This window comes from Lynx canadensis, chromosome B1 (genome assembly GCF_007474595.2).
Source record: "Lynx canadensis isolate LIC74 chromosome B1, mLynCan4.pri.v2, whole genome shotgun sequence".
NCBI lineage: Eukaryota > Metazoa > Chordata > Mammalia > Carnivora > Felidae > Lynx > Lynx canadensis.
The window spans coordinates 104014674-104036458 of NC_044306.2; the positions used below are offsets into that span (position 1 = coordinate 104014674).

At 36.1% G+C, this 21785-nt stretch overlaps 1 protein-coding gene across 1 annotated transcript in view; it reads left to right on the plus strand.

Annotated features, from left to right (window-relative positions):
• Nucleotides 1–21785, plus strand: part of PRDM5 (PR/SET domain 5) — a 213210-nt gene that overhangs the window by 120260 nt on the left and 71165 nt on the right. The window contains exons 11-13 of the mRNA XM_030313149.1: nt 11917–12010; nt 16702–16862; nt 21162–21255. Coding sequence (XP_030169009.1) covers nt 11917–12010; nt 16702–16862; nt 21162–21255 — 349 coding nt within the window. The remainder of the gene's footprint in view (nt 1–11916; nt 12011–16701; nt 16863–21161; nt 21256–21785) is intronic.

Below are 21785 nucleotides of genomic sequence, written 5' to 3' on the forward strand. Positions count from 1 at the left end.
AAGATTAGTTAGTTTATTTGGGATTTTTCTTGCTTCTTGAGATAGGTCTGTATTGCTATAACTTGTGGGCCCAGAAGTGGGATCCCCCCCAGTCATGAATTCCCCTCCTGCCCAGACACTCAAGAAGTGTTCTCTGTATAGATTGTGTGTGCTCCCTGACTATGATAGACTGCTGCTGAAGCTTGGGGCTCAGAGTGCTTGCCCTGCTTGTTGTGACACTACTTATTCATTGATATTGGTTGATATATTTTAGCATGCTGTTAAATATATATATATATATATATATATATACACACACACACACACACACATATACATATATGTATATGTATATATATGCAAATAAATATATGTATATATATGATATCTTTTAAAATAACTTGTTACTTTTTTTTCTCTTGGACTATTCCATTGGAGCTATAGTTACTTCAGCATTTATTGAGACTTCAAAGATTCATTCTTTCTCTTTTAAATCATCTAAGAAGTTATGATATCTTTTCAGCTTTAGCCTAAACGGAAAAAAAGTTAGATTTACCAAAGAATAAAAAGAGTTGATTGATAGTGTCCCAAATCATCTCTGCCTAATTTCTTGCTGACTGCCTTTAGGTTTTACTCAAGCGTTAAATGATCAGGGGCAGGATCACATTCATTACTGCTGCTTTGGAATTACATGACTATAAAAAATTATCTGGCTAGTTTCCTGCTCAGTCTCTGGAACTCTCTTGCTCCATTCTTTGATGAAACTGATCTACCCACATTTACGAGTTTTTCAGTTTGGCTTATGTTATATGCCATATGGGAATTTAGCACAGGATCTTTGCACCATCTCTTATACAGTCAGCCATAAATCATATTAAAGTAATAATGATGTCTTGGGTAGGATAGAAACAATGATGCCTGTAATTTCTAAAGTGGAAAGCACATTCAATCCTTCTGCTATATGTGCTTCTTACTGTTAGATCCTAGCATTTGTTATGGTTAAGTGAAAAAGTCTGAAATATTCTCCAAGAGTTATGTGAAAAAGCAATAAACTTTTTCTTCCATCATTATTCATTAATAGCCAGTTAAGAAACTGAAAAATAAGGATATGCAAGGAAATTAGAAAAAAAAAAAAAAACATTTGAGTCAAACTGATCTTCATTCTATAGCATGACCAAGGATTATTATTTTAAATAAATTATTTTTTGGTTTCTTTGGTTATATAACTTATTCATTTTTATTATACTGACTTCATTCATTTGGGGTCAATTCTTCTCTTATCGTTTGGATTCGCTTGAAAAGGAAATATTATCTTTCAGTGTGATTATGGCAATGACAAACTGTGAAGGGGTGATTTCTATTTCTAAAACTTAATTAGTTGTTTTTATCATTTTGCCAATTATATAGTCTCAGTAGGTCAAAATTGGTTATTCCTGTCCCTAATCCATTCTGACAATTATTTGGCGTGATTACTAGTTGAATTTTTTGAATCTACTTAATTATTGTTTATCTGGATCTAACTATATCTCTAAATAACAACTGCACAGACATTTCAGAACTAGAGGTGGCAGAAGCTAGTCAGTTAGTCTTCACCCTCCATTTTGTTCCTTATCAAATTTATTGCGGAGCAAAACCAAGATAAGGGATATAGGGCTTCCCTCCTCCTGCTGTAGGCAGGACGTCTAGATGGACTCAGTCACCTGGATCAGGAAGCTGACACTATGTGCTTGATGGTGGAAATGAATACAGGGAGGTTTTGTCCTGATGAAGTTGTAAACAAGCTTCTGGGGACAGAGGTATGTCTAGTCAAATAAAAGACCTTTTCCTGACCCTTTGCATATCTTTCCAGAGATGAACTTTCAAGCCTATGAAGAACTCTAGCCCCCACACTGACCCTTTCTATATCCTTTCAGAGATGAACTTTTGAGCCTATGAACAACTCTGGTCCTACTGTCTCTTGGGATAATTCCACGAGGTTGCCTATACTAATATCTCATCCAGGGATTTCCAAACTCTTGGCCGTGGCCAGCTTTTATATCTTAAAATCAATTTATTGGGTCAAGAATAGCCATTAAAAGTATGATTGAAAATATAAGGGTAAGGGCCATTTAATGAAATGATACATATGTATTTGTGCATATGTGTATGTGTGTTGAGTTTCAGTATACACTTGATCTTAGCCAAAAGGCCGAGAAGCGATTGAGTTTCAGTATAAAAAGTGTTTTTTTGGTCGTGGTCTGTTTGACAGATATCGCAGACCAGACTTTGCTCATTTAAAATTTTATTAAAGCTGTTTTAAAGGAAAGAATAAATCTCTTCCTAAATAGATCATGAATTAGATTCTAAAACTATATATGGTGTAAGTTTTACACCATATATATAATATATATATTATATTATTATATATATATTATATTGGTGTGTATTGCTATATATAATATATATATTATATTATATATTTTCAGAGATTTTTTTTATTATATATAATAAAAAAAATCTCTGAAAATCTCTAAGAAGTGTGTCACATTATAGACTGAACAAATCACTCCATAATTTAATCACAGTTGCTTTTTCCTTCAACTTTGTACCAGGTTTCTCTTCTTCAGGTGTGCTATAGGTGAAGTAGTGGGTGGTTCATTTATGGTGCTGTGTTGTACAAAATTACCTATTTTTGTGTTCTAGAAGCACATTCACAGTGATGAGATGAGCACAATGAGACGCATGCAGGAATTGAACCTGACAGAGGGAAACAAGAGATAGAGGTTTGTCTGAAGCTTATTCAGCTAATGGCAAATCACATATCCTATTTAAATTATTTTTCTGAAGTTGATGATGAGATGTCACTATATAATTTCTTTTTGTAATATTTATTTATTTTAAGCAAGAGGGGAAGGGGCACTGAGAGGGAGACAGAGGATCCGAAGCGGGCTCTGTACTGACAAGTCTCATAGCAGTGAGCCCAATGTGGGGCTGGAACTCACAAACCGCAAGATCATGACTTGAGGCAGAGTTACTCAACTGACTGAGCCTCCCAGGTGCCCTGACACTATATAATCTCTAACAAAACCACTTGATTTTCCATACTACAGTTTAAGGTTTGAAGATAGATGCTGTACTCATAGCACTTACTGAACATATTGTTCTTTGAATGTGGCACATGTTTTCTGAATAAATAAAATCCATGAAGAGATTATCCCAAATGTAGAAGATTTAATGTGCTTAAATCGTAGTTGTAATATGAGAAGTGGTTTTTAAAAAAATGTATATTTGCAGTACATTTTGCCACATTTGCAGGGTTGCTTTTCTGAACATTCTTCCTTTCTTGACTTACGAGGGTATTAGCGGTCTAGTAACACACTGAGAAATCTTTATTATATTCATTCTGTACTAACTGAGTTTACCCAGTCTGAGCTACCTAAGTACTCTTTAAACCCTTAATTTGAACTGTTGTCATTCTGAACCCTTCTCTGGCTCTGAAGTAAATGATTGACTTGGAGTTCATTTATTACCAAATCAGTGATTTCCCCCTTTATGCTCAGACTTTCATAGAAAAACCTCCCTCCCAGCTTTATTCTACTCCCTCTACCCTCCCCATCCCCAGATGTTAACATAGGAGCCATCAGCTAAAGATTGCCCTTTAGAGCTTCCTTCACCCCTGCTCCTTTGGCCACAGGGCCTTGCCTCCCAAACCTCTAGCCTCTGACTCTTGTCTCTGCCTTAAAGCTTCAGACTCATGCTTACTTCCTGAGCTCACCCTGGGATATCAGCTTTGCTCCCTGCTCTGCTCTTGACCAGCCCAGCCCAACCCAGTCCAGGGATTTGAACTTCCTTTCCTTGACCTGCCCAATAAAGTGCATATCCCTGACTCTCTTAAAACCACAAAGTAGGAAATATTTAAAGAGAGGAAGGTGACATTTTTTAAATGTTTATTTATTTTGAGAGAGAGACAGAGAGACAGAGAGTACATGAGCAAGCGGGGAGGCGGGGTGCAGAGAGAAGAGAGAAAGAATTCCACGCAGGCTCTGTGCTGCTCCCAGTACAGATCCCAATGCAGGGCTTGATCCCATGAACCGTGAGATCATGACCTGACCTGAAATCAAGAGTCAGACGCTTAACTGACTGGGCCACTCAAGTGCCCGTTTTTTAATTTGATTAAAAATTTTTGCCGTTTTGGGGCGCCTGGGTGGCTCAGGTCATAATCTCGCGGTTCGTGAGTTTGAGCCCCGCGTCCGGCTCTGTGCTGGCAGCTCAGAGCCTGGAGTCTGCTTCAGATTCTGTGTTCCCCTCTCTCTCCACCCCACTGCTGCTTGTGCTCTCTCTCTCTGTCTTTCAAAAATGAATAAACATTAAAAAATTTAAAAAAAATTTCTGCTCTTTTTGTGTAGTAGATATCTTAAGAAAATAAAACCTTAAAATCATACATGGATGCATGGATAATCAGTTATGCAATTTAGATTATAACCCTTGACAGCACCTACCTTCTCCAATCCCCCACAATTCTAGTTCTCCCCCCAGTGGATACTTTTTAGGGCTTTCTCAAGTATGTTAAAGACTGCACACATTATTTGTACAAATTATTTGTTAATTATGACCACATCTTCTACTATATTCAAAGGCTAGTGATCCTAATAATTGGAGGATATTTTTTACACTGAGTAAAATACAATTTTTATTCTCAGTATAATGCCTTTGACATACTTTGACATACTGTTATGGGTTGGAGTATGGAAGATTAGAAATGAGGTGAGAGTTGTTTTTGTTTGGGTGGCAGAATTGGAAAGATGGGGCTTAGGAACTGGGAAAGGTGACTATTGGCTGGGGAAGAGATTCCCACGTGTTAGGTCAGATGGGAATTTTTCAGGTGAAGTGCATACCAGCCATCTCCTTCATCTCCCTAATCAAATCTTTAGCAACTTCCACATTTCCCACTGATGATTTTCTGTAAGATGTTCTTTTGGGTGAAGCTTGGAGAAAAGCACAAGGTTTTAGCTGCCCATCTGGGAGATAAGTATATTTAAATGTAAATGGTTTTATGACATAAGATATCATTCTGGAACTTACTTCTTTGGTCTAACTTTATGACTTGGAGAGTTTTTCACATGTGTTCATATACACCTGCTCATTTTTTGTAACCATTCCTGTTTTGAAGAATACTTCAGTTAACATCCTTTTACATTAAACTGTATAATTATGCCAATAGTATTGTCTAAAATAGATCTTAATTATGAAATTTATGGCTCAAATAGTAAGTTTTCTTTAAGTTTTGATTGCTCTTGCCCAACTGCCTTCAGAAAAAGCTCTACTTTCACCTAGCAGTGATTCAAGTGTCCTTTTGTCTGTACCATCAACATTTGATTTCGTCAGCCTTTTTTTTTTTCAGTCTGAGACTTGAAGAGTGATATTTCATTGCATTTAAGCAATGGTTAGTGAAATTGTGTTCTTTTTATAAGCTTATGTCCCATTTACATTACTTTTGAGAGATGCTTGTAAGTACTCTTTATCCACTTTTCTTTTGGACTGTTTGGCTGTTTTCTCATTGGTTTCTGGGAACTCTGTAGATATTACAGATACTAATCCTTCACTAGTTGTCTTTCTACTATTTGTCCCCATATATCAACTTGCATCTTTTGAATAAAGAAGTTTTACTTTTTTATGTTTTGAAGTATGACACGGATTATGAGTTTTATGGCTTCTGAGTATACACAGCTTCTGAGTTTTAGGACTTACTTAGAAAACTTTGTTATTCCAACACTGTGCAAACATTTATCAATGCCTGTAAAAGTTATATTAACTTCTTTTTGTTAGTATTTTAATCAATGAAGAATTTGTTTTGAGGTATCCAGTGAGATCCTGATTTATGATCACTCCTATCAATCATACTGTTGAATGCCTCTCATGTAAAACTATGTTTGCATGTCACTCTTTTCCATTTAATGTCTGTTGTCTTGCAGTATCGTAGTACTTTAATAATTGTACTTTATAGTGTGTTTTAATATCTATTGAACAAAAGCTCATTTTAGTTTTTCTTTTACATAATTCTTTTACATGGTGTTTTGGGAAGATTAATGTTACCAAGCAGATTTCTTTACACTGCTTCCCTTTCATCTTCTTGGAGATCAATATCATATATTAAAAAACAGCTCCTCTTCACAGAAAGTCTTCGTATATACATTTGTTTTTGTGGGTGATTTGGAGCAGAATGTTTTATTCTTCCCCTCCTTGGTAGAAAGAACAGCAAACAAAAACATAGCTCATTTTCCTGTATAATTACACATTACTTCTCTACTACTGCTAAATTTCATGTTTTAAAAGCTGTTATTTAGTCATAGCATGGATATCCTTTCTTTATAATTTTCACTTTTACTCTGCCTGAAATCCTACCAAGTTCCATTGACTTATTTCCCAGCCCAAAGGACATATTAGAAGATTAAGTGAAGGAGGAGTTACCAACAAAACAAAACAAAACAAAACAAAACAGGTTAATGATAGCTGGAAGATGTGGTGATAGCTTGTTACAGCAAAAGAAGACAAAAACTTTGAAAAGTAAACTCTGTGACTTTTAGAGCAGAGTATACAGAGAGCAAGAAGTATGCCTATATGAACCTTCAGTGCAGAGGGTAATGAATTTTGAATGATGTCAGTAATCTTAGTGGATGGGTAATACAAATTTGGAAGCTAAACTAAATGAAAAAAGAAAGTTATATTTTTGAAAAATAGATACTCTTCTCACAGAACAATTTGTACCACAAATCAAAACCACAATGAAATACCACTTTATACCTATCAGAATGGCTAATATCAAAAAGGTAAGAAATAACAAGTGTTGGTGAGGATGTGGAGAAAAGGGAACCCTTGTGTGCTGTTGGTGGGAATGTAAAGTGGTGCAACCACTGTGGAAAATAGTATGGAGGTTTTCAAAAATTAAAAATGGAAATATCATATGATTCAGTAATTCTACTACTATTTACCCGAAGAATACAAAAGCACTAATTTGAAAAGATGTATGTGTCCTTCTGTTTATTACAGATTATTTACAATAGCCCAAGGTAAGGAAGCAATCCAAGTGTCCACTGATAGATGAATAGGTAAAGAAGATGAGGTATATACATACAATGGAATATTACTGAGCTATAAAAAAGAATAAGATCTTTCCATTTGCAACAACATGGATGGACCTAGAAGGTATAATGCTAAGGGAAAGAAGTCAGGCAGAAAGACAAATACCATATGATTTCACTTACATGCAGAATCTGAAAAACAAAACAAATGAACAATTTGTATTATACCAGCAAATTCCGTAAACCTGAATCAATGAAAACTAAAAATTTGCAAATGAGAACTATATATTATAATTAAACTATGATAAAGTGTAGTCTTTTCAGCAGAAAATAGGTTTTGAACCTAATATCCCATCTTGGATGTTTTATATTTAAAATTAGAAACTGACCCCAAACTCTGATCTTTTGAGTTTAGTTTGCATCTGTATTATGTTGAAAAATAAAGTTTTTATGATGTTTCATGAGAATATGTCCTCTGGTGATGTTGACACTTAGATAATTGGATGGTGGCTTAAACTCATACACAGCATACACACACACACACACACACACGCAAACATTTTTCTGTCTATCTATCTATCTATCTATCTTGTCTAGCCAAATATTTTGAATCCCATTATTTTCTTATTACCTATTAGTTTTTATCCATTATTGTTATTATCCTATAATCTGTTAATTTCTAGGGACTTATATTTTAAGAAAACTATTTCTTATTCAACAACTGGTATTAATTTTTAGAGAGCGTAATTTTTTGTAGGATTAGAAAAGGTCCATTATTGTTTATTTGTCCGTTTGTAGTTTAGGTATCTGCACTTGTTTATTTTTAGATGGCCCATAAAGTTCAATGCAGAATTACCAATTTATTTAGCCATCTTGCACAGCAAACAAGTTATTCAGTAGAGAAGCTGGTATAGTTGCTATGAGTTGTTCCATACGAGTTACAAAAATTAGGATGCCTATTTTTATTCAGAAAATTCTGCTTTACAATTCTTGTGATGTGTCTGAAAGCCATATTTTCATGATTGAAACTACCAAGTGTCTGTTATCTTGACAGTTTGTGAGGGGACATGGTTGCTGTTTCCATATATTCAAAGGGCTTTGTTGTGGAAGGGAGAGTAAATTTGTTCTGTATGGCTATAGGCTAGCTGTAATAAATGGTGGACATTGTAGAGGCAGAACTTTTAAATTAATGGTCACATCAGCTAGCCTGAAGGGTCATATGTTTGAAGCAGTATTTGTTAGAAGCATCCTTGGATAGAAATATGAGATACCATGTTTTAGCAGTACTGTAGGGGGGAGAACTCCCTGAGAGTGAGTCTGAATTGCTGCCCTCCAGGGAGGACTTCTGCAAGTCTATGATTATTCCCTCTTTGAACAAATTCCCTTTGCCCTGATCAGGGTATAAACATAAGGCATCGGTGGTTGGCTCCATGGGGTAGCCATGAGGTTATGGCTTTGTACTAATGGAATTGTGGCGTTCAAGCAGTGAAAAGGTTGGGCTTAGCCACAAAAGGCTATACTTCTGTAAGAACATAACCTCAATTTTATAATCTTAACTTATCTGTGTGAAATGAGCTACTTTTTCCTGTGCTGAGCCAATTTCTTTGATATCTCTCTAGTTTCTATTCATTTTTGTGAGGAGGAGGCCCTTTAAGGAATCCAGTTATAAAGCTGACAGTAAAAACTTAATCCACAGACCTTGTAAACAGCCAGATGACACACATTTTATGCAGCTTTAGGTTTATTATATGGCCCAGTGGGATAGTAATATACTTATGATATGCAGACTTGAGACTTCAATAACAAAACCCTTTTTTTTAGAAAAAAGAATAGTTCCAACACATATATCTCAGGAATATTTTCTCCAAATTTATTTTATCTCTAGTTATTTCCTCTGAATTTTATGATCATTTTGTTGCTTTGCACATGACCCAAAGAAGAAATACCATTTCCAATAATACCATTACTACAGAGCAATATATATTGGTGATAGTCAGTTACAATTTTTAATTGTGAATGGACCCAATGAAAATTTTATTCTGTTCTCATGAAATTAATTTTTCATTTGAGTAGCTAGAAATGTGCTAATTTGGTGATTATTGTATAAAAATTATGTTAAAAACCTGAAGCATTTTTGAGACATTAGGTGCTATAAATAGTGCAATGCATTTTCTTAACGTATTTTCTCCATCTGTAACAATAATCAGACTTGGTGCATAAAAGTGTATTTTGTAATACTAGTTCATGGACTAGTTCATTTATTGTATCAGCAGATACTGGTGTCATCGGTGACTTGGCATTTAAGTGGGGGAATATTCTACAGCTGAAAGATAATACAATTAATAAATCAGTGAAAAGTTTGACACCCTTTAGAGATGAAAAATTGAAGGACAAGACACCGTTTAAGAAGCTTGATTTTATTTAGTACTTCTAAAGTATTTTATGTCTTGGAGACAGAGGTTGTCTATTCACAACAGGCAAGCATTTCACTGCCGCCTTACTTAAATGAGTTTGAATGCATGGGTTCTCTGCTGAGACTTTGACAAGTCATGCGGTAACAACTCAGCTGGTGGTATCGATATCTTTTTGACAGAAATATTTGTTCACCTGGCTATGCACTAACAGCTTACTGCTTAAAATAGCTCTCGACTTCAGGCCATATTTAGATGTTGTGGCTTTGGTTTGGTTAATATAGGTATAAGGCATTATGCTGTCCCATTATTTCATAATCAAGTCACTAAATCCTGTCCACACACATGTTGTTTTGTCCTAGATTTAGAAAAAGAGAGAGAATTGCTTAGGGTGGAATGCCATATTTTTGGAAGAGTAAAGCAACCCTTTGTTCCAATATGTATGCTCTAAAAACAAAGGAGTTTCTTTTTGTAACAATATTATTTACTCTTTGTAGAAAATTAAAATATCAAAGAAAGGTATAAAGAAGACAACGAAAACTCTGTCAAATACCACTCTCTACTATGAGAACCCTCCTCAGTATTTTGTAGGACATTTTCTACCCCCCATTCTACATGTGCGTGTATTCGCAATGTATGATATTCTACGTAGAATGTTTTGCATTGTGCTTTTGACATCAAAATATGTTACAGGGGGTTTCCATATCAAAATAAACATATAATAGCCACACAGAATTAGTTGACCGAATGTCAGTGGCCATTTGGGAGGCTTTTTAAAAAGTTTTTGTTTATGTAAAAATTTGTCATATATTTCTGGAAAGGCAGTTGGTTAGTCAGAGTACGTGCATTTGCCGTTTTGGTAAATAGCGCCACATTGCCACTCAGAAAATTGATATTTCCAGTTACAAGACATGAGGGCGCTTGTTCTTACCTTTTAGTCAACAATGAATAATATCCATTTTCTTCACCTTTGCCAATCTGATATACTACAGATGATGTTTTTTTTTAAATTTTTATTCTCTCATTGTATTCATGAGGCTTTAAATATTAACACTATATAACCTGATATCCCCAAATTTTATACACTATAATCCAGACTTGAAATATTCCACTATCTACTAGACATCTTTTAATAGTCCTTTGAACTTACCCCAAACTGAACCTCTTATCTTTAACCCAAACTTGTTTCTTGGCTTGCTGTCTCACATATTAGTAAATGTCTGATTCATCCTACCATTGCTTTGGTCACAATCTTGGAGGCACATTTGATTCTTCTTTTCTGTGTCTCATGCTTCCAATCCAAGTGTCTCCACAAAACCTGTTAACTTTTATAATACATCCAGAAGCCTACTGCTTCTCTTTACATTGGTGGCTACCACCATGACATAGGTCTTAATTATTTCCTGCTTGGTTGATTGCTCTTTCTTCTCCGGTTTCTCTGCTTTTCCTTGTCCTCCTGTATATCCCCTTTTCAACACAGCCACCTTAGCATCCTATTAAATGTCAGGTGAATCATGCCACTCATCTGCTCAAAACTCATTTGAGATTTTTTTCTCTCTCTCAGTAAAAGACAAAACTCCTGCAGTGGCCAACCAGGCCCAACATGATTCGCTTCTCTTTCCCCACCTGCTCCAACCACACTGGCCTCCATGGTGTTTTCTGCCCAGATCACTCAGAGGGAGGCTTGCTCTTGCTCCCTCACTTCCATTAGGTCTTCTCTCAAGTCGCCTTCTTGGATGTAATTTCTTTGACCACTGTTCAAAATTGCTACCCCATCCTTTGAAACTTTTGCTGTCCTCTTTCTTTCTTTCTTTCTTTCTTTCTTTCTTTCTTTCTTTCTTTTTTTCTCTCTATAATATGTATTTCATATTTTATCATTTGTTAATTGTCCTCTCCCAGCTAGTGTAAGAGCTCCATGATAGCAGGGACTTCATCTTTTGTTTTTACTGCTGTATCCCCAGTGTGTAAAGTAGGACTGTCCCATAGCAGCATGAAGTGCATAGCATAGACTGGGCACAAAATAAATGATGGATGAAATTTCCCTGCAAGCAAGGGGAGAGGGACAGAGGGAGGGAGAGAGAGAGAGAAAGAGAGAGAAAGAGAGAGAATCCCAAGCAGGCTCCATGCGCAGAGCACAGCCAAATGAGGACTCAATCCCATGACTCTGGGGTCATGATCTGAGCCAAAACCGAGTCAGACCTTGACTGACTGAGTCACCCAGGTGCCCCAATTTCCCTTATTATTTATCAAATTGATAATTAATGTGAGAATTTAAAAATACAGTTCTTTTTTTACCATGCATGTAGCAAATTTGTGTTTACAATTTTATGTTGAAAGAACGTCACCAGAAGAAACAAGATATTGTCTACCTACCCTTTCCTCTTTCATACCATGGATATAGGCTCACAGTTATTGTCATGACTAGATGATTCTAGATCCTCCTAACTCACAGTTTCTTTCATGTGCAGACCCATTCTGAAGAGAGACCATTCCAGTGTGAGGAATGTAAAGCTTTGTTCCGGACCCCATTTTCTTTGCAGAGACACCTTCTCATACATAACAGTAAGTCAAAATACAAGCAGTTGAGGACAAAATGAATTCTCTCAAACTTTGCCCTTACAACTTTTGAGAATGTAGGCATCACAGAAGTGGACCCATGTGTAGTTTAAAAGGCTGGTAATTCTGCCTTTCAGTTCTCCTTCCTTTATCCTTGCTTTATTTTTCCACATTAAATCATTTTATGAGACATTTTATTTGTGTCATTTCTTCCCAGTATATAAAGTTTGTATATAAAATCGTTTCTTATGTTCGGCAAGGTATCTTTGAAATTTGTTCTGAAATAGACATTCTTGTTCCCTTTCAAATATAATGATTAAGGAAACATGTCTGACCCTTTAAAACATGCGAATGTCTGGCATGATTTTATTAGCTCACGGACTCTTTTAAAGTTGGAAAGGACCAAAATACAAATCTAATGTAACCTGTTGATTGTTGGGGAGCAGAGAAAAATGAGACTCAGAGAAACACGGTGACAAATGCATCTGGAGGTCGCATATGAGTTCCAATAGTCACATGCTTTTCCTACTTCTCTCTACACTGCTCTGATTTCTTACTTCTTTTAGCAGGAGCACTGCTTTTCCTTGGGGTTAAGTTATACACATGCATACCATGCAAACTGGTAAGGCAGTTCCACTCAGAGCTATTTTTAGAATACTAAACCTTTTATACTCACATCGCTGAAGGACACTTTATTACAGCACTTTATTTCAGAGAAAATGTTATTGCTAAGTTGAGTTTTAAAGTGGGTTCTGTGTTCAGATATTGAAGTAACTAGACATTTGCTATGTTACTGTATCTAAAATTAAAGAAAAATGGCATAACATAAGTAATATTTGTATTTATTGCTTTTGAGTTGTTTAATCAGTAGAACATCTTCTGAAACAAAGTTACTACTGCTGATTAAATTTTTAATATGTCTGAGGAAAGCAAAACAATTAATCAGTTATGACAACATTAGAGATAAGATAGTATCTTGGAAGACATTTTCTCTGATTGAGTAGATGTATCTAAAATTCAAAATAACAAATATATTAAAGTTTTTTAAAATACTGAGTGGTAATGATTATGATAAAATACATCTTTTCCTACAGAAAAGAGTGTTGTGGTCTTGTGCCATTCTGCATTTTACGTTACAGTTCTGGAGAATTTGTTAACACCACTTTTTATTTTCTTACTAAGGACAGCCGTGCATTTAAGGAATAAAATTTGTCATGTAGCATATTTTCATTCCATTTCACTGTCATTTGACTAAGAAAAACAATCATTGTGAAGTGAATGGATTTGATTTTATTTTAGTTTAGTTTAGTTTTAGTTTTTAAATGTTTGTTTGTTTGTTTTGATGGAGAGAGTGACTGCATACGAGTGGGTGAGGGGTAGAGAGAGAGAGAATCCCAAGCAGGCTCCCTGCACAGAGCCTGACATGGGGCTTCATCTCAGACAATGTGAGATCATGACCTGAGCCGAATTCAAGAGTCAGATGCTTCACTGACTGAGCCACCCAGGCGCCCCTGAGGTGAATGGATTTAGAGTAGGGATTGAGACAAGGGAACCTCATTCATACTATTAAGACTTCTGTGGGGGGTGCCTGGGTGGTTCAGTCAGTTAAGTCTCTGACTTCCGCTCAGGTCATGATCTCCCGGCTTGTGAGTTTGAGCTCCGTGTTGGGCTCTGTGCTGATAGCTCAGAGTCTGGAGCCTGGTTTGAATTTTGTGTCTCCCTCTCTCTCTGCCCTTCCCCTGCTCACGCTCTGTCTCTCTCTCTCACTCTCTTTCAAAAATAAATAAACATTAAAAAAAACACTTCTGTGGTCAAATTTACCCTTATGCTCAGGAAATTTTTCCTTGGGTAAATAAAATTTTCAATAACAGCAAGGAGTTTTTAATATAAGGCATCTATTACTTTCTATTTCAGCTGATCGGTTCTCATAAACCTGAGACATGGGATTGAAGTGGCAAGTGTAGACTGTGCTTGCACATTCTGTATTCAATATAATGTTGATCAGCACATTAATCAAAGGCTTTATGATGCTGTACCAAGACTGGGAAATCAGTTTTGTAATTGTATAAGTAGGCTATTGCAGGTAAAGTTAAATATCAGATAAGACCAGTGAGGATGGAGAAAACCAGAAGTGGGCAAAATGGGACAAAATATGAAAGGTGATCTTGCACAATATGAAAATTAAAACCTGTTTAACTCAAAACATGAAGATCACCATAGAAACATATCAGCAGGGGCACCTGGGTGGCTCAGTTGGTTAAGCATCCGACTTTGGCTCAGGTCATGATCTCACGGTTTGTGAGTTTGAGCCCCATGTTGGGCTCTGTGCTCAGAGCTCAGAGCCTGGGTCCTTGCTTTAGATTCTGTGTCTCCTTTTCTCTCTGCCTCTCCCCTGCTCGTGCTGTCTCTCTCTCTCTCTCTCTCTCTCTCAAAAATAAACATTAAAAAAATTTTTTTTAAAGAAACTTATATCAGCCTTCTGGCTCAAAATGTAAAGAATAACTTGTAATTATTATTTTGGAAATTATTGCTATTTTCTAACGCACTGAAAACCAAAAAATAGCTTGATAGCTACCTTCTTGGTTTTAAGATAGGGAAAATCCTATCTTTAATTATAGCTTTATTTCTTTAAGGCAAAGAAATCTGATAACATCAGATAAAATCTCATCAGAATTATTTAAAATTCTGGTAAGTTTATAACAAAAAAATCTGGAATTAAAATGTGAAAGAAGAAAGGTAAGAGCTCCCTTGGTATAGCTTGATGAGGTTTTGGCATAGGAATCAATATATGTATTTTTTAATTTTCCATTAAAAATTTTTTTTTATTATTTTTTGAGAGAGTAGATGAGATAGAGAACACAAGTAGGAGGAGGGGCAGAGACAGAGAGGAAGACACAGAATCTGAAGCAGGTGCCAGGCTCTGAGCTGTCAGCACAAAGGCCAATGTGTGGCTCAAACTCACGAACCACCAGATCATGACTTCAGCCCAAGTCAGACGCTTAACTGACTGAGCCACCCAGGCACTCTGGAATCAATATTTTGTTTCATGTGATAGTTTAATAGATATGCTTTGAAGGAGAAATCTTGGAGGATTGCTTTGTTTTGGTTTTTTTTTGGTATGTTTTTTAAAAATTTCTTTTTATTCCTGAGTTGATTTGCTATTATTTATAATCTTATGTCAATTGATATTTTCTTTTACTCTCACTGGTTATAAATGAAGTATTTAAATAAATTTAATACAGAAGATATATAAAGACAAACTAGGTTACAATAATAGCACCCAGCAACAAAAATTCACAAAGGTAACATAAACAGAGCTTTAAGAATCTACACAATTCATGCATGGTTTGGATGTGACTGTACCAAGCATTAGATTTTAACAAGACTATCAGAGATTTTAACATAAAGAGCTATAATTCTGTTTGAAAAGGATAATTTGTCTTTTTCTTTTTTTCTCTCTTTTCCTTCTTTTTGTCCCTCCTTCCTTAAATTTGGTATGAAGAAATAATAGGATCTTCACATTTCTAAATTTATGCTAGTTATAATGGAGGGAAGTTTTATATAAGAGTTTAGTTCAAATTGAGGTAATCTCTTATTTCGATGTAGTAAGTTACCTGTATATTTTGTCTCATAGTTGAACATAATATATGACTCTGTGCTAATACAGTTGTTTTCTACAAAGGGAAAATACATTCAACTTCTAGTCTGTCTTATTTGTATAACTATGTGCTATTCAAATTTTGTAACTTTCTGAGAAATAAAACTGTCTTCTAATTGTGCACATAGATCACTGAAAATGTACTTAAAGTAGGCCACTAGAGTTTGACGTGTTTGTTATGAAGACCTACAAGGATAGAGAGCATTATATGAAAGTTTAAAAAAATACCATATTCCCCTAAACATAGTTTCTGGAGTTGCTTTCCCTGCCGGCCTAGGCTCCAGAATAAGAAGAAGGTGAAAACGCTCACAGGTACCCAGGGGCTCTAGGAAAGGAGAGTTGCTCCATTCCAACTGGCTCTCTGAGAGGCAGCCCCCCAAACTGTCTGAGAACCTGGGAGTTGAAACCTTTCCCAGGTGTTTCACAGCAGACCAAGGACCCGTGTTAGGGAGACTGTAGTCCAGGTTCCTGGGACAGTGCTGAGAAAGGAAGGGGTGTTGTAGCCCTCTCCTATCCTAGAAGGGGGCTGGCTCTGACCCATTTCTGTGTGCCCTCAGGGGCGTCCCGCCCCAGCTTGCTACCCATGACCCTGTTTGACCTGTGCCCTGTCCCCTAAAAAGGCCACAAAGGTTGTGGTGGGAGTGAGGGACAAATGTACCTTATCTCTTTAGCTTGACAGAAGCCTTTTGTCACCACAAGAACCTACTTGCCTGAAACCTGAGCCCCTGCTCTAGAAATACGTACCTTTAAAGAAAGTTCATGGTACCTTTAGAAAATTCGCTATTTCAGTCTCCACATTTTCCAATTAAAGAGACTGAGAACCTAAGAAAGTTAAAGGACTTCCCACTGGTCACACAATGAATTAGCATATATGGAATCAAAATATTTCATAAAAAACTACCTTTTCTGGTTATGATAAATTTTTAGTAATACAGCTAAGTTTTTGAAGAAAACAACACTAAATCTGGTACCTCTGAGGGGCAGTTAACAACACCCTGCTCATCTGATGTTTCTCTTATTTGACTGTTTCGTTTCTAAGGTGAGAGGACTTTCAAATGCCATCACTGTGATGCTACCTTTAAAAGGAAGGATACTTTAAATGTTCATGTCCAGGTGGTCCATGAAAGACACAAGAAATACAGATGTGAGCTATGTAATAAGGCATTTGTTACACCCTCAGTGCTTAGAAGTCACAAGAAAGTAAGTAGAAGCCTTCCCTGAGTTGAATGGATTACATATTTAAGCTATATGGGCATGTATGCTCATTATCATGTGATAATCAATTTAATATTAATTAATCAATATATGACTCAAAATGACACATAAGGGATGCATGATTTATATGAGCTCTTCAGAAACTCTCTGTTCTATTTACTTTTTCAGAAGAGTTATATAAATTTGTATGAAGGTGAACCTAGATTTAGGTATGGATTCTGCACTGCCCTGAGCTATGGTGATACATGGGTCATACAAAATACTCGATGAGTGGAAACTTGTCAATTTTTGTACATTTTTGGATGAATATAGGGTTTTTTTAAGTGAGTAGTGCCATAATTTTATTTTTCAAAGCTAATTCAGATATTTATTTACAAGTTATTAGACTGAGCTCTTCCAGGACTGGAATGGTTCTTTTTCATCTTGCATCTCTGGGATCTAGGGAAGTTCCTGGTACAGAAGAGAGACTTGATAAGAATTTACTTAACTCAAATAAAATGATGTTCTTATGGTGATTTGGAGGTTATCCTTTTTATATGATGCTTATTACCTTAAGCAAATCACAAGGTTACTTTTATTTGTTTTATAAGTATACTTTAAGTATATTTTCAAAAATAGCAATATTCATAGTGTACCAAACACAGTTACAGTTTTTAATGTTGACATTAGAAATGAGCCTGAAGTGTAATAGGTTCTGCTATTTAGCGTGTACTCTGAGTGAATGTGAGGAAGTGACTCATGCTTCAGTGTGACTTTTATTTTGGTACCTATCCTCAATATAGCTGTTTCAAAAGGACTCACTTGAGGAACTTTCTTTTCCTGTTTCTTTAATATTCAGTAATAATGTATTGTCCTCTTTTTTGAATTTCTGAATAAGATAACCTTTTAACTATCTTTGCTTGAATTACTTTTTTGCATGAATTTAATAAATTTGTATTGTGTTTTAATAAATGTGGGAAAAAATAGTTTTCAAGAGAGATACAGTTTGTGATCACAGATTATCGTAGAGTGCATTTTGCAGAGCATTGTTCATTTTTGTCTGGTACATTCATCCAGTATTGTTCACATAGTGACCTGTTTCCATGCCTTTTTATCTGTATTTAACATATTTTAGTATTGTACCTTAAATGTCTTTTAAAACCAGCTAACCACTGGCACCTGGGTGGCTCAGTCGATTAAGCATCTTACTTCGACTCAGGTCATGATCTCATGGTCTGAGAGTTTGAGCCCCACATCAGTGTCTGTGCTCAGAGCCTGGAGCCTGCTTTGGATATTGTGTCTCCCTCACTCTTTGCCCTTCCCCCACTCATGCTCTGTCTCTCGCTGTCTCAAAAACAAATATTAAAAAAAAATTAGGGGCACCTGAGTGGCTCAGTCAGTTAAGCATCCAACTTCGGCTCAGGTCATGATCTCACAGTTCTTGGGTTCGAGCCCCGCATCAGGCTCTGTGCTGACAGCTCAGAGCCTGGAGCCTGCTTTGGATTCTGTGTCTCCCCCTCTTTCTTCCCCTCCCATGCTCATGCTCTGTCTCTCTCTGTTTCTCAATAATAAATAAATGTTTAAAAAAATTTTAAAAAAATTAAACGATTTAACAAAATTCTGTTCCTAATAAGATATATTTTTAAATTAAACCAAAGGAACATTTTAATTCTTCTCATTAATATTGACTTAATGTTGTTTAGTTTGAAACTTATACCACTGACAAGTAACTTAGGTTATATAAATGAACAATGAAATACTTATGTAGCAGCAAGAGAAGTTCTGTGGATTTTATAAGATACTATAAATAAATTGGTAGTTGCCTGCTTGGAATAATCCAATGTTGTAATAATAGATGTATACAATATCTAAACAACCTTACACTAATCAAGAAAAAATTGTTGTATTTTGCTCCTCTGTCAGGGAACGAGAAGAATATAAGTCTGCTATATGTTAAAATGTTATACCATTTCCTTTAAAATGAGCCATAATGTAAACCATGGGAGTAACAGCTCTTACTCTGAAGAATGTATAACTGTTTTGTGTAAGAAGTTGTAGTGAAAATGGAAAGTTAAGTGCCTGCCAAATGGAGAATCAAGGAGATGTCTGTGGTAGCTGGTGTCATTGGCTAGTATGGCAGTTGGTTAGACTGTATTTCTCAAACTTGATTATAATATAAATAATTTTCGGTGGAAAAATATTTAAAAAGACACTGATGTTGACTAAGGTATTTAGTTTATAGCTCTTTAAAAATTACATATACAATAGTTGATATACAAATATAGATTATAATTCAAATATGAAAAATTTCAAATTACATATCAATAAGGCTATGAAACTAATTATTTTAAAGTGAGCACTTAATTTAATATGGAAGATGAGAATGTTTTGCTACATTGGTGCTCTTTTGAGATTATCAGGTGATGAGGTAACTGCCCTACCCCTTTTTCTATCCCAGGCAGTATGTCCCTTCTGGTAACACATCATTAAAAAATATATTTTTAATGTTTATTTATTTTTGAGAGAGGGATTGAGCACAACTGGGGAAGAAACAGAGAGAGAGAGAGAGAGAGAGAGAGGGAAACACAGAATCTGAAGCAGGCTCCAGGCTCTGAGGCATCAGCACAGAGCCTGCTGTGGGGCTTGAACCCATGAACTGAGAGATCATGACCTGAGCCGAAGTTAGACACCTTAACCGACTGAGCCACTCAGACACCCCCATTTTTTAAAAAAAAATTTCAATGTTTGTTTATTTTTGAAAGAGAGAGAGAAAGAGTGTGAGCAGGGGAGGGACAGAGAGAGACAGAAACACAGAATCCGAAGCAGGCTCTAGGCTCTGAGCTGTCAGCACAGAGCCCAATATGGGGCTTGAATTCATGAGCTGTGAGATCATGACCTGAGCCTAAGTTGGACATTTAACCAACTGAGCTACTCAGGAACCCCAAAGATGCCCCCATTTTTCAAAAACCTTTACTATTCTGGGGCGCCTGGGTGGCGCAGTTGGTTAAGCGTCCGACTTCAGCCAGGTCACGATCTCGCGGTCCGTGAGTTCGAGCCCCGCATCAGGCTCTGGGCTGATGGCTCGGAGCCTGGAGCCTGTTTCCGATTCTGTGTCTCCCTCTCTCTCTGCCCCTCCCCCGTTCATACTCTGTCTCTCTCTGTCCCAAAAAAAAATAAATAAACGTTGAAAAAAAAAATTAAAAAAAAATAAATAAATTTTAAAAAAACACAACTTTCCTATTCTTTTTATATTAGCCCATGGCAATTCAAATAATAATAATAATACGTGCCAGTAATTTGCACAAACACTAATACAAACACAAGTCCTGGAAACTCTGTTTTATGGTGGTAACCCAGGTGATCCACTGTCTGCTTTTATTGATTTGTAGGTCATCATTGAAATTAAAAAAAAATAGTTTCATTGAGAATGTGCAGATATCCGAAGTAATTTCTTCCTTCTCCCTTCTTTGTCCCTTCTCCTAAGTTTAAAAAATAATGGGACTTGAAAATAGCTCTGACCCCTCAATTATTGGAACAATCTTTTTGATGTTGGTAGAATAGCTGGTATCCTGATGAGATTGTGAGACAAGTTTTAAAAGCTCCATCTGCCTCCTCTTTTTGGAGAGGTCACTCTTTTCTTTGAACTCTCTAACATTCTGTCAAAATTCACTTTTGATGATACATATTCATCTTTCTTTGTATGATTGTTTTTATGCCAAGATTAAAGGTATGTTGAGAGCCAGGATGTTCTTTCAAACTGCTCAATTAACACCTGCTGATTTAAAGATCAAACCAGATTTATATTTCTTTTTGCTTTGCAGTAAAATGAATCCAGTCAGACAAGCATAATGCAAGTAACAGATTACTTTATTGAGATTAATTTTGTCCTCAAGAGCTAAATACACACAAAGAATGTGAAAAATGCTTCTAAGGAAGTATTTCTTGGCAGCAGTCATGGGCAGCCGTAACCCCATTTTGATTATGTGGTTTTACCAGCATATACTGGTTTTGTATAACTTAATCATTTTTACTTGGGGGCTCCGTGAAGGCTTAAAAAGTAAACTGTAGAATTATTTTCAAATTAGCACTAATGCATGAATCTAAAGTTTGGTTCTTGTTTTGTTTTTTTTTTTTGAAGCAGTGGGAACACCCATGATAAATTGTTTAAAATCTCATTGTGATATTAAATCATTTTAATGAAACGTAATCCTGGAAAAAAAGGATTTACCATTGTCAGAGGCATTTCATCATTTTTACCTAATTTTTTATATTTATCCTTAACTCTTTTTATTCCTTTCGCTTTAGACCCATACTGGAGAAAAGGAGAAAATCTGCCCATATTGTGGCCAGAAATTTGCCAGCAGTGGTACACTGAGAGTTCATATCCGTAGCCACACAGGTATGTAGATTATAATTGGTAATAAAAACAGCTTAAAGAAATACAATTCTTTTAAGACAAGGAATATTGTAATATTATATCCCCGATTAATAACTAATCTTAGCTGTTTTCTCTGCTTTAAAATTTTATAGAATCCAGTTCCTTACTCTCAGAAAATTTTAAATAAGTTTACTTTCCCGGGGCACCTGGGTGGCTCAGTTGGTTGAGCATCCGACTCGGCTCAGGTCATGATCTTGCAGCCTGTGAGTTTGAGCCCTGCGTTGGGCTCTGTGCTGACAGCTTAGAGCCTGGAGCCTGCTTTGGATTCTGTGTCTCCCTCTCTCTCTGCCCCCCCACCCCCCCGCTCATGATCTGTCTCTCTCTCTGTCAAAAATAAATAAACGTTAAAAAAAAAAGTTTTTTAATAAGTTTACTTTCCCAAACTAAGTTAAATATTTGAAATAGAAATACTTTAGCTAATGTTTGGTTGTGATGTAATTGTGATTTAGTTTATATTCTATTCTAATGGATGGGATAGGGAATAGCAGTTT